The sequence below is a fragment of the Pelmatolapia mariae genome, linkage group LG17 (assembly GCF_036321145.2).
Source record: "Pelmatolapia mariae isolate MD_Pm_ZW linkage group LG17, Pm_UMD_F_2, whole genome shotgun sequence".
Classification (NCBI taxonomy): Eukaryota; Metazoa; Chordata; class Actinopteri; order Cichliformes; family Cichlidae; genus Pelmatolapia; species Pelmatolapia mariae.
Genome location: NC_086242.1, coordinates 20102907 through 20116387, shown reverse-complemented (window position 1 = coordinate 20116387; position 13481 = coordinate 20102907). Strand labels below are relative to the sequence as shown.

The 13481-nt window shown below is 40.1% G+C and overlaps 1 protein-coding gene and 1 pseudogene across 1 annotated transcript; one reads left to right on the top strand and one right to left on the bottom strand.

Annotated features, from left to right (window-relative positions):
• The window catches only part of LOC134615929 (NACHT, LRR and PYD domains-containing protein 14-like), an 851239-nt pseudogene that overhangs the window by 808476 nt on the left and 29282 nt on the right, over positions 1-13481 (bottom strand).
• LOC134616021 (tetraspanin-8-like) lies at positions 1087-13177 on the top strand. Its single transcript, XM_063460791.1, has 8 exons — positions 1087-1191; positions 9655-9717; positions 10348-10467; positions 10874-10948; positions 11025-11120; positions 11894-12025; positions 12185-12268; positions 12691-13177. The coding sequence occupies exons 1-8, from the start codon at positions 1135-1137 to the stop codon at positions 12763-12765; spliced, it is 702 nt and encodes a 233-aa protein (XP_063316861.1). The 5' UTR covers positions 1087-1134; the 3' UTR covers positions 12766-13177.

Here is a 13481-nt window from a genome sequence, read left to right as displayed (position 1 = left end):
TGAATGATTAATCTGCCATCTGCTGGTTTACACCGAGATGTTATCTGCAGCTCGCTGCTTTGTTCTCATTTATTATCGGATGTGTGATAGAGGAACCAGGAAGAACACTATGCAGAAATTCGGGCGCACAAACACCTGAAACAAGAACCTGAAATAATTTTCTTTTCAGCGTGGTGGCCTGGTGTCCAAGTTTTTGATGCTTTGTGTCTTCATTTATGTATAAAAGAACCGGGGTCTAAATTGTGGTTTGGTGATCTGATTTTACCCTGAAACCAGGCTCCGCTGATGGGGAAATGACTTTGTGAAGGTTTAGGAGTTTATGTTTGAGTGAAAATGTACCAGGTAGCCTCTAAGCTTGGTAAAATGTGGAAACCCCAGAGAAGCTAGGTTGTCTCTTTACTTACCCACCCACCTAAAAAGGGAAAAAAAAAAAAGAAGTCCTGCAGCTGGAAACAGAAACACCCACCGTATTATCCCTGCAACTGAAAGCCACCTAATCAGGATTTTCTGGCTTTTGTTACGGGTTATTTAAGACTAAATAACCTTCTCATGCTTAAACTAATCCCATTAATCTTGCTGGAATTTTGGCTTAGTGGCTTCTTCTTGGGTAAAGTCAGATTTACATTGCTGGTTTTGCTGATGTCGTGCAGATGATCATTCAGATCATCTGATGCTGCTTTACAAGTATAAAACTGATCCAGATGGATGTGAATGTTTGAACGCATCCATCCATCCAACAGCAGTTGACTTATCAGACGCTGGAGTGAAACAGTTTGCTTATCCTTCTTTATCCTAGTTGTTGAAGTATCATTCAGATTCTCGTCTCAGCCGAGCAGTGAGTTTAAACATGAGCTCTTTCCATATGTTGATCTTAATTTTATCTGATTATAGTAAACTGGTGGGGGAAAAAACAAGGGAATCCTGCAGGGAAAATGAAAATATTAAAAAAAAGAGGAAAAGAGAGAGGAGATGTGGAAGCAGGAGGAGGAGGGTGCAGTGAGGGACGCACCCTGAATGGGTGGAAACAGTAGAGCAGGCTGGTGTGTTTACTGGCCTGACGGACTGTGTGTGTTCACTGTGCAGGAAGCTCGAGTCCTCTGAAGCAGGCGGTCAACGTGAATCGAGGGAAAAACCATGGCTGTTAACAAGTGTATCAAATACCTTCTCTTCTTCTTCAACCTTCTTTTTTGGGTGAGTATTTAATACAACTTGAGTTCTTACAGTTTATTCACAGGTGATGGATTGGGCAGGTGTTTACAGGTGGCGTCTGAGTTTTTGAGGCTGTTCACCAGATTTCAATTGAGTCTGATTTAAAAGTTTGCAAACCTGCCGGTTTTATTTGATTTGTGGTTGAAGCGCTCAGTTTATTTGATTTGGGCCTCGTCTCTAAATCAGTTTGACAACTGGCACAGTAGGTGTGGCATGCTGGTTTAGGAAGCTGTGATGCAACTTTCAATACTAAAGTTATTATTTATTTATTTCCAGTATATTTCTACTTTTTCTAACTTGATTAAGATTTTTCTTAAATTTGGTCTCTTTAACCCCCAGTCTTTCCCTTTTCTGCATTCTTTGTGTGTCCTGACCTCCCTCTGTTTTTCCGTCAATTGAGTAAAGCAGGTTATATCAGATTTTTCTTGCTCCACAAACAGGCATTTGTTCGGTTTCTGGGCGTGGCTGTCCCCTCCGCCCCTGAGTTGAGCAATTCAGCATGATGGTGCACCCTGGATTTAAATGTTTTTTTGTTTGTTTTTTTGTTTTTAAGCATCGCTGTGTGTAGGTCTTTGGAGTTTCTCTGAAGTCTTTCCAAAAAACACTGTTTGCTCCATCCCACAGATTCTGTGCTGCTAGCAGCCCAACATGTAGCTTGACTGAGTCATTTTTGTTGTTGCTCAACACCAACCTGGTGGTGCCAGGAAACATACATTATCTCTGTTTTTGTAGGTGGAAGAATGAAAGGCCTTTATCAGCTTTGGAGCTGAAGTATTTGACTAGCCGCTCCCACTAAAAAGTGTAAAGACTTTAAGAACACGTATTTGTGCAAGGCAAGAGTTTGTTTTCCCCGTCAGAGCCAGAACTACAAATGCTGGTGTGCTAGAAATGTAAAATTTAGTCTTAGTCTGACTTCACACGTAATTGTGAAGCTTTTCCTCCACCATCAATACCCCAACAAGCTAATTATGCTGTTAGCCAACGAGAACAGCACAAATAACCATAATTTTTCAACCATGACGTGATCAAGATTTACAAAACAGACTTTTTCTTCAGCATCACCGTGAAGATAAACTCAGCAGTAAAGTGTTCACAGAAGTCTGGTCAAAAACTCAGGTTTCCTGTAAACTTTTACGGGGCTCGAAGTCTTTTTGAAACCACAGCTGTCGCCACCTGGTGGCCTTCAGAGAGAATCCAGATCTGAGAAACTTCTTCAGTGACTTCAATGGCTAAGCCGTGTTTTTGTTTTTTAAACCGATCTTTGTTTGATGATGAAAGCCAAGGCTGTTGACAGTTTCATTTTGTCGCCAGTTTGAAGATCACGCAGATTACACTGGTGTAAAATAAATGACTGCAAGTCTTATTCTCTTCTGAGTCACTTCAGGTGTGTCAGCAGACCGTAGTTTCAGTGAAATCTGTGGGTTTTTAGATTCTGGTGTAAGATGATGAACACTGCTCATAAAGCTGGCTTCATATGCTGTACATGATGATCTGCACTTGTATCCGTCTGGGTTAGTGGCCCAGTTATGAAATCATTTCTGTCGTTCCAGCCTGACGAGTCGGATATGTCATTGTTGGAGCACAGCCAGTCAGAATAAGCAGAAGCCATGTTATCATGTTCATCTCCGCAGGCTGTGTGATGTACACTGAAGTGTGTGTGTGTGTGTGTGTGTGTGTGTGTGTGTGTGTGTATTCGCAGGTTTAAATGTTATTCGGTCATAAACTCATGCATGTAGCCTCTGGCATTTTGTAATCCTCATCAAGCAGTGCGTCCTGCTTGAAAGGTTTCCTCCTGCAGCCTGCTGTGGTTATTTTCAGGTCTTCTTTCAGATTCCCAGAACTGAAGTCAAATCGATCCCAACTTAATTACAGCCACTCAGCGGACGTGATGTGTTTACCTAATGATGGTGGCGAGGGTGGAGCAGACCCCTTATTTTCTGTGGAGCTCGTTTAATGCTGGTTTTCATGTTGTGCTCTGCTGCGAGAAACAACAAAGAAAGATCCTTTCTCACCACCTATCTGCTCAAACACCACTCCGCCTTGTCCTTCGAGCAACTTTTAAGGTCTGTCTGTAAAGCACTCAGCCACAGAAACCACTGCAGACCAGCCCTCAGGAAGCATTACTGCAGCGCTCAGCACCGACCAGAGGCACAGAGCCGAGTGGCATTAGTGTTGAGCTTTATTAATGTTTTATGTATTTTTCATAACTCAAACAAGGAGAACGCTTGTATACATTATTATTATTAAAGCAGCTGTCAGTAAACCTGCTGCTAGAACTGAACATTTCAAAAGAAATCTAATAAGCCACCCGTGGTTAACGATGAAGTGAGGCACAGATATGGTACCACAAAATGGGTGACCACTCTCTTTTGGGTTTTTTTTTTGTTTGTTTGTTTTGTTTTATTCCATCTTATAGATCGAATAAGGTAAAAATTAGGTAAAAAAAAAAAAATGATTAGAATGAGATTCAGAACATCCTGAACGACCACAGAGATGAACTAAAGGAAGATCCAAATGCAAAACAGCCACACAGCTGGCTCTGCCCTGGGTTCTGTCTGTGAGGCCTGTTTTGTGTCCTTCCTCTATTATCCTTGCCACAAATCCAGCTGATTCTCTGCGAGCACTTTCTGAATCTGATTTAATTGAGTTCAGAGACAACATTTGTACAAATCAGTCCAAATGTCACCTTTTGTTGGGATGTTTGAACAAGTAACAAAGAGGAACTGTACTGTGTCATTTTAAAATGTTGCTTCCTGTTTATGTGAAGAGCTTCATTGTTTCCAGAATAATTAAAAAAAAAAAAAAATTAAATAACTGGAAGTTTGGGTGTGGGTTACCATCTGATATGACTTGACAGTCCAGTTGAAGCAGTGTCTCGGAGACCTCACTGAGGGAGGTGTTTACAGTTTCGGTGGTCACATGGCATTGCAAAGCTCTGTGGTTACTAGTAGCCACACTGCAGCGTGTGTGTGTGTGTGTGTGTGTGTGGGGGGGGGGGGGTTGTTATTGTGAAATGACGATGAGTCTCCAACTGTGAATCAGCGCTGAGGAATTAACCACCCTCATTCCTCGCTTTTGGGAACATGCCCAATCATGACATACTCACTGGTTTTACTCCTGGTTTAACCATCTAAATTCTTTTAGTCCGAGTCGATTAAATACCAAACGATCACTGTAGACTAAATCTAAAGTGTAGAAGTCTGTCGTGTTTTTTACTGATGAGAGTTGCTCTACACGGTTTAGTCTTCTTGTCTTTGACATTGAGAAATGTGTTCACACGTCTCTTTTCTCTTCCTCCCACGCGTTGACATTTTGTCATGCTTTTATGTGAAAAAACTTCTGATTGGCGGACTTCCAAATTCCTCCCACCTTTCTGCGTAACTTAATTAACTCTGGTTGGATCTTGTTTGTCTAGAATATGTTTGACTCGTTTTTCTTCATTGACAAAAATGTCAGTACAAAGATCCAGCATGTATCAGTTTGATATGATACCGACGTTTGTATCTGTTTTTTCTATAATATTCCAGCACTAATACTCTGAGGCCAAGATTAACCTGTGTACATGCGCCCTGTCACTGGGATCTCTAATCTTAATCTTTGTTGGGCTTTTCTGAGCTGCTCGTTTTTTCCCATTGTGGTGGAGTAATGGTAAATAATTAACAGGCAACGTTACCCTTGAAAGGCACTTAAAAGTTAAGTTGTGCATGTCATGAAATTACTCATAAAAAGGACAGAACTGTGTGACAATAACACGTGAACGGACTTCAGTGGTTTCCCATTACATTAACAGAGCTGAGAGGGCCCCACATGTCTGCCTCTGTGGGTTGTGGTTAAAAAGGCTCTAAATCAGAATCGGAATACTTTATTGATCCCTGAGGAAATTGTGTGGTAAATGTGAGAAAGAATAAGTTGTGATGAATTCCTGACTTAGTTTATAGTTCATAAAAGCTTTGGCCTTTATTTCCGCTGCTCCCTGGGGCGGGTTCGTCTCTGATAGCATGTTGCTCTGCAGGTTTTCTCCTAACAGAAAGTCTCTCTGCGTGTATGTGCTGTGATGATCCCCTGCAACCGTCGCCAACGCCTCCCAAAGAAAACAATGACTTTGTTTGGGTGTGGGTTTTTTTTTTTTTTTTTTTTTTTTTGTTCCACTGATAAAGCAGGTGAAACACTCCTGTGCTGCACGCCCACTCACCTGACAAAGGACGGTTCCCAGTTCTCGGTACTGATTTGCACACACTCTCCTGGAAGTTGTGAGACCCAGAACCAAATGTCTGACTCTGCAGGTGGGACACGTCTGTGTTTTTGGCCTCTATTCGTTCTTTACTACATGAGGGCAGATGTCTCAACAGCAAACGTAGAGTCCAAAAACTGAGTTTTGTTTTGTTTCACCTCGGGCAGTATCGCCATCAGCAGGCTTTTGTTTGTTGTTAAACCGGCCTGAACGTCACGTTGCTGTCATGCACCCAAAAGCTGTCCACGACTTGTTTGCGTGTGACATCGAGGACAATTTGAAGCGTGGGAAATGACACAGTGCGTTTTCTTTGCGCCCAAAGATTTGAGGAGCTCTGTCTTGTTTTAATTCTGCATATGTTATGAGTCTGTCATTTTTGTTAATCTCATAATGATCTATATAGCTTTCCTCTGCGCACTTGGTCAAGACTTCTCCCGTCACAGATTTTCAAACAAAATGAGTTTAAAAGGGGAAAGCAGCAGCCTAAATCTGACAAATCTGTAAACCTTCTCAAGCTTTCACTGCTTCTAATCACCATTTTGATTAGAAGCAAATGTTAGAAGGTTAATTCACCAGTGAATTAACTCATGTCAAAATGCAGCGGTTATAGCTAAAATGCTTTATGATCATAAAGAACTTGAAGTGCGCGTCCTTCCTGCCATTATGACCTTTTAATGACTTTGTTCTTAGAAATGAGCACGTCCCTCTGACTTCATCTGAAAGTCCATCTTTTGTCTTTTAAATCTAATTGTAGCCACAAGGAGAAAACAACCTCAGTGTGTTTTTCAGTGTACAAAATGTACTACAGGAAACAGACGATGTAGGAAGTCAATACTATGCTGCTGCTTAACATTCCTGTGATTGACTGGGATCATTTATGACCCCTGCTGTGTATCTGTGACCTTTTTAATCACGGAAACCTACTTTTCCCGCAGCTGGGCATGTTTTACAGGAACTGACCCAGAACACGTGTACAGGGAAAGAGCTGACTGTAATTTTCCACTTTTAATCACTAAATTGTGACCTTTTAAAGTTAACCAGGGTTTTATTTTTAGAGATATTTGAACAATGTTTGTTCCAGTCGCCTAAATCCTAGACACAGTCCACACAGATCAGTACCGGGGAGATAACAGCTGGTAGCAGGTGCAGTTTGAGGTGTTGCATCCTGAAATCGGCCAAAAGAAAAAACAAAAACTGAAAGCCTGATTCAGTTATAACGCACTTGAATACCTGCCACAGGTAGAGGAAACAGTAAATGGACCAAGCAGAGTCCTGAATCACCTCAATCACTCATCCAATTTCTCATTATGAACTAAACTGTGTTAAATGTGTGGTCATCGCCAGTGATGGGAATAACAGTGTTACTTTTTTCAGTAACAAGTAATCTAACTAATTACTATTTCTATTGTTACAACGCCGTTACGGTTACTAAGAAAATGCGGTGCGATCGCGTTATTCCCCCCCAACAGACTGCTGAAGCTGTCTTCAGCTTATATCAGTTGCACGGAAGTAGCTGTCTACGTAAGTAATTTGGGCGCTACAGCTTTAAGTAGCTGCGCGCGCTCCCGTAGGCGGCAATCACTTTGTGGCAGACGATCAGTTTTTGGCCCAACACCTGTTGCTAGGGGCCAAAACAGTCGCATGAGTGTTGCTGTGTAGTCGTGGTAAGCCAATCACATGACCACCTCAAGGTGATATATACCAGTTTTTAAATTGTGTTGATAGGCCACGTAAAACCAGAGTCATGATAAACAATATATACGTGTGGTTTTTTTTTTTTTGTTTGTTTGTTTTTTTTGTTTTGTCCTGAATATTTTCATCACATTTAATGTCTAAGGGCAGCACTAGAAAGCACTCTCAGCTTATGACCAAAAAATAAAACAAAACAAAAAACAGCCCTTTCGTGTTGGTGGAAAAATGTACAATGTCGACCAACCAAAAAAATGATACGGCAACATGACATTTGGTTGGTTTAGAAGGGGGGGAGTTTTAGGAGTGACGGCCAGAGAGAAACATTAACGCAATAGTTATTTTTCCTAGTAATTAATTACTTTTAGAATCTTGTAACTCAGTTACTAACTCATTTTTTTTTTTTTTTTGAAGAAGTAACTAGTAACTATAATTAATTACTTTTTCAAAGTAACTTGCCCAACACTGGTCATCGCACATCCTGGTGTTCGCTTCTGCTCATTTCCACCCCCCCTTTATTTTGTTCTTGGACTCTATCACAGCAGCTTTGCATGATTCGCAGTTAAGAATAATCCTCCTTTCTCTTACATCAGTCAGCTGCTCTGCCTGCAACAGAGGAAGAGGAGCTGAAGCAGCTCAGGGAGCTTTGGAGAAAAAAAAAAAAATCAGTGTGGGCCGAAACTGAAGCACAGCAAACACAATCAGAGCGCGTGTGTGTGTGTGTGTGTGTGTGTGTGTGTGTGTGTGTAAAATCCTTGATAGACGGTGAGTCAGGATAGAAAGGTTCAGGGTGTAGTGCTGTTTGTTATATTTGTGTGCGCGGAGGTCAGTCTTTTCCCTGTTTGTCCTCACCAGCTCCCATTCATTCAGAAGCCGAGTGGGAAATTCAGCTTTCGTTTTTAAAATGTTATCCCCAACACTTCACTTCATACATGCATGAAACTGTTTTTAAACTAAAAAATAAAACTGAAGTTGAAGAATAAAGACCTCACTCCTCCTGCTGCTGATGAAGGTTCTGTTTTTGTTTTTTAAGTATCTTCTGCAAAATCCCACTTCCTGCTCCTGGCTGGAGCTCCAAAGATGAACTTTGTTTACCTTCAGTCAAGTGTGTGTGTGAGAGTACAGAAAGAGAGATGCCGTGAATAGAGTTCCTATATCAGGTTTCACCATGGCAACGGGTAAATAAAGAGCACATGAAGGCGTGTTGGTGCTGACATGATGTTTATCTTTAAAACAGGCGTGATTTAATCTGCTCGGACCACTCTCACATCATCGCAGACATAATAAAGTTTGACTATGAATAATTGTTTTGATTCTGTGTGGTCGCCATTTACCTGACTTCAACTTTCATACATGAAGCTGGAGTCCTAATTTTATTTCATTTTAAACCTAATGATTCAACTGGAACCTGAGAGGGGCAAAGTGCTCAATTTTTATTAATTTCAGTTTGTTTCTTTTTTTTTTTTTTTTTTTTTTTTTTTTTTTTTTTTTTTTTTTTTACATTTTTACTGATTATTAAAATTTTTTTAATCTATTGGTGGATTATTATTATTATTATTATTATTATTATTATTATTAATGGCAAACTTTTATTTCTGCCTTTTGATCCATTTGTTGGAGTCTAAAAGGGTTATTTCATTCCTTTTTGCTCAGTCCCATCTCCCTGTTCTTCAGTCAGAAACATGTGGTTGGCAGCTAACGTTATCAAACTAACCAGACAGATGTGGCTTTAATCGGCTCACAGCTGTGACAATCTCACCTTACTTATGCACATGTGATCAGGACCTCAGATTTATAAAACTCTGGAAACATGAGATGTGCTCAGTTGCCCCCCGCCCTCCAGCTCAGAGTAAGCTGGGTGTGATGATGCATCTTATGATAACTGGTAGATGTTTTGGTAACACTAGTCAAACCATAATATGCACGTTTATTGATTTTTATTTATTTTTTTTATTTATTTATCCCTGTGTAGAACTATAAGTGTTCTGTTATGACTTTTATCAAATGTATTTTAAATGTATTGATCTTATTCTAATCAGTATGCTGGATGAAAATAAAGGACAATGTAATTTTTACTTTAACCTGATGGTGGCAGTGCTGTGTCATGTCTAAATATGATGCTGCTGCACAGCTTTGACTCTCATTATTGGAGGACTTTGATAATGGCAGAATCAGAAAATCAAAATTAAGACGACACAAACAATCTTGTACTCGCAAGCAAGTCACCTTTGAGTAGACATGCACATTTTATTCCTGCTGGCAATAGTCTGCTCTATATTAAATATTATCTTGTGTATGTACCTGGAAATATTGCCATGCATTACAAATTCTGAAAACGTTTCTTTCCCCTGACTGAGATGTTAAAGGAAAGCTTTAGAGCTTTGTCCTCTAGGGAGCATTGAAGTGCTCTTTAACCACCATGTCTATTTTGTTATTGTGCTGCTGCAGAGTTTTACCACCTGATGTCGCCAGATTCTGTGTAAAGTTGGCTCATTTAGTTAATCTCAGTCTTCTTCTCCCTCCAGCTGAGTGGTTGCCTCATCCTGGCCGTCTCCATCTACCTGAGAGTCAGCAAGGGTGGAAACCAGGTGAGTCAGCCATGGACTTTAAGGAGACTGCAGTATTGCATAGATGCAATACTTCAGCTGTTTACATCCCCCCCACATGCTGACAAAGCTACAGCTATGGACGAACTGTATGACCTTATTATTGGATTTGAGAACTGAAACTGAGCTCAGAAGTGTATGTTCTAAGGCTTTGGGCAGGCGATGGTGTAGTATAGTGGTGTGACAGTGTGTCTCTTCAGTGGATTCCAGATGATGTGTGGACCTTGCACACAAGAATAAGTCTTTACCGTGTTTATATCATCTGTGGTAACACTCAGAAGGTGACTTCGTTTCATTCTTCAGGGAGAATAAGTGATAAATAAAACTGTTACTGTGATTCCAGCTTTGCCTTCAGAGCTTTATATATCGCATCAGAGCTACTCTGATGCTCAGAAACCAGGACCAATCATCTGAAACTTCACTCACTTCACATCACCTATATCGTTGTGTATTTTCCCATCTGTCACTCAGACATTTATCACATTATCTGTGTGATCACACTAAACAATTCCATAAAGACAAATCTCAAAATCCTCTCTAACACATGTGAGTGCTTTTAAAACTTTAAATCAACCTCTGCCTGTCTTTGATTTGCGCCTCATCTGTCCACAGATCACCGATCAGTACTTCCCTGCTGTCAACCTGATGATCGCCATCGGCGCGATCATCATGGTTCTCGGCTTCCTGGGCTGCTGTGGAGCCCTCAGAGAGAGCCGCTGCATGTTGCTGCTGGTGAGCATTACATTTTGATTATTTTGGAAATGGTTTTGGAGAGAGGCGAAGCAAAACACATCATCTAGTTAATGAAACCTACACTGAGGGATTGTACTGACACAAATACCTGATGTTCAGTAACTGAAACAGGCCGACAGCTGGTGGGTTTATATCCAGATGCGGAAGTAATTTCAGCTAAATTTTAAGATTAAAAAAAAAAAAAAAAAAGTATGTTGGTTTGTTACTATGACACAAATGCTATTGGTTTTTTGTTGTTGTTGTTTTTTGTTTATTTGTTTTGATAAAAAGATGTGTGAACTTCAGTTGGACAGCAAACACATTCTGCTTTATTGAACTTTACTGAACTTTCCACCTCAGAAAATGTTACAAAAATCTTTGATCTATATAATGTGTGTTCCCTTAGTTCTTCATCTTCCTTCTCATCATCTTCATCCTTCTGGTGGCAGCAGGCATCGCAGGAGCTGTGAGCCAGAATAAGGTAAAATGGAGACTCTGTGACTACTTAATTTTATTTTTAATGAGGCTAAAACGTCATGTTGCTTTTCTGTTTGCAGATGCAAGATTGGGTGAACAAGCAGTTAGAAACTATGGTGCCACTCTCATCCCAAACTCAGTCAGTGATAAATGACCTGGAGAATCTGCAGAAAGATGTAAAAAAACACACACACACACACTTACTTTCTGCAGTGATGCGGAAAGACACTGCTAGAATCAGTCAATTGGATACCTAAATCTTGAAACACATCTTTGGTATTTAAGAAGAATGTGCTGGCAGTGTACAGGGTATCTTATTGTACTATGATTTACATTTACTGAAGCTCAACATGTAATCCAAAAATGAATAACCAGTTAACTGCTGCTCACACATGACCAGAGGGCGTACTCAGTTACAAAACTCAATTTTAAAAATATCGATTGTTTTCAGTACTCAAAGGCTGCCTGATGAACCAGAGAATCCTTACATTTGAGATGCATGAACAAGAGAATATTTTTGCATTTCTGCTCCTAGTCAAAGGAACTCTTTTAAGGGGGATCGTTGATATTAATTGATGAGTAAATGCCTGCTGGAGCATGCTTCAGTTATTTTGAAGAGCTGCTGCTCTTCACCAACTAAACTGAAAGTATAACTTAGTTTAAACCCAATATTTTCCCCTTCAGTGAGCCAAGAGTGGGAAAGAAAAAACCTAAACAATATTTTCCTAAAGCTAATGAGGCAGTTAATTATTGCCTACAGCTAAGTAAAAATGGACTGCTCCAACTTCCTGTTAAAAATGTTTGAGGTCGTCAAAAGGAGTCCCATCTCTTGGCTGCTAATATTGCGACAGGCTCAACAGGAATGAAGGGTTTACTAGGATAATCTGATACTTTGGGAGAGTCACAATGTATTACACTAGTTCCAATCCTATTTGCATTTTCCTCCCAGCTCAAGTGTTGTGGTCTCGTCAACGGAAAGTCTGACTGGAGTTCAGTCCCAGATTCCTGTCGCTGCAACTATACCATAGGTGCCACCCCTACCCCCGGTGCTGAGTGTGGCTCAGATCGTTACTACAGCACGGTAAGGCTGTGCCTGCTGAACACTGGATTGAGCATCCCAGCAGGAATCTGATTTCAATTTATATTTGTACAACACATCCACACTCTTACTTTCCTCTCGTCGCTGAGGCACAGTTAAATGAACCATAATAACCCACGCTGCTCTGCTTTCACCCTGCAGCCCTGCTCCACCCGAATCGTCAACCTGATGAAGGACAATATGGTGATAGTGCTGGGAATTGCCTTCGGCATCGCCGTCCTGCTGGTCAGCTGACACACACAGTCACCACATCAGTTCAGGGGACATTTGAGTTCACTTGATAGAAAGTCGTACTCTTAATTTTTAATTTAATTATTTTTTTGTTGTTTTGTTGTTGTTTTTCTCTTGATAGATAAATTGTGAAACATGCAAAAAGCAGATTAATTAACTAATTGGCATTAAGTCAATTTTATTTATAGTGCCAAATCACAAAAACAGTTGCCTGGAGGTGCTTTATATTGTAAAGATAAGACCATATTGCATTTGAGGCCCCCCCCCCCCGTTTGAAAGCGGTGGGAAGGACAAACTCCCCTCCTCCCCAGCTGCGACTGTGGAAGAGAACCAGAGATTAACAATTACCGTTTTTATATTTTCTTTTATCTTATTTTATTAAAGTTTTAATAATGAGTCATTTGTTGTTCCTGCAGATTTTCGGCTTGGCTTTCTCCATGGCTCTCTACTGTCAGATCGGCAAGAAGGACGGACCTACCACCAACGCCTGAGGCACCATCATCTCTGCCCAAATGTAACCGCCATATATCCTCCGTGCTAATCTAACTCATCCTGTGCTTTCACTGTGAAGGAGCACACTGAGATAAAGCTTCTTATACACGAGTATGGCGTCCCAATGGTTACCAAAGAAACAGACCTTTCATATAATCTGTATTTTGTGTAAAAGGCATTATGTTACCTGAAATGATAAAATAGTTTGTGTCAGAGAGAAAGGTGAAGCGAACAGCTTTAAAAATCACCCAGTAAATGCAAAGTAAATAACTGCAATATAATTAAATTTTGTTGATTTAAAATTTCCCAAACCTTGAACTGTTATGAGTATGTTGGTTATGATTTGATTGTGTATTTGACAATGTATGGAAGCCAATTGAAGGCAAAAATATTCAATCAATAGCCAAGTTAGTGCACAAAATAAAAATTAGTTTCTCATGTTCTCGTAAAAGTAACTTTTTCCTTGCTTGTCACTTTCTTGGGTTTTTTTTTTGGGGGGGGGTTTAAATCTGGGTTATATGGAGGACCCATCACGTCTAAGTTTTCCTACTCTTTTTAAAAGGTAAGTCTATAGTCTGGATTTTTTTTTTTTTTTTTTTTTTTTTGTCTTTTCTTTAAATGATTTTTTTTAATTATTATATTTCTGGTTGTAACTGGCTTCCATACATCTTTCTCAGTGTGTGCTACCATATTATTTATATTCTTTTTTTTTTTT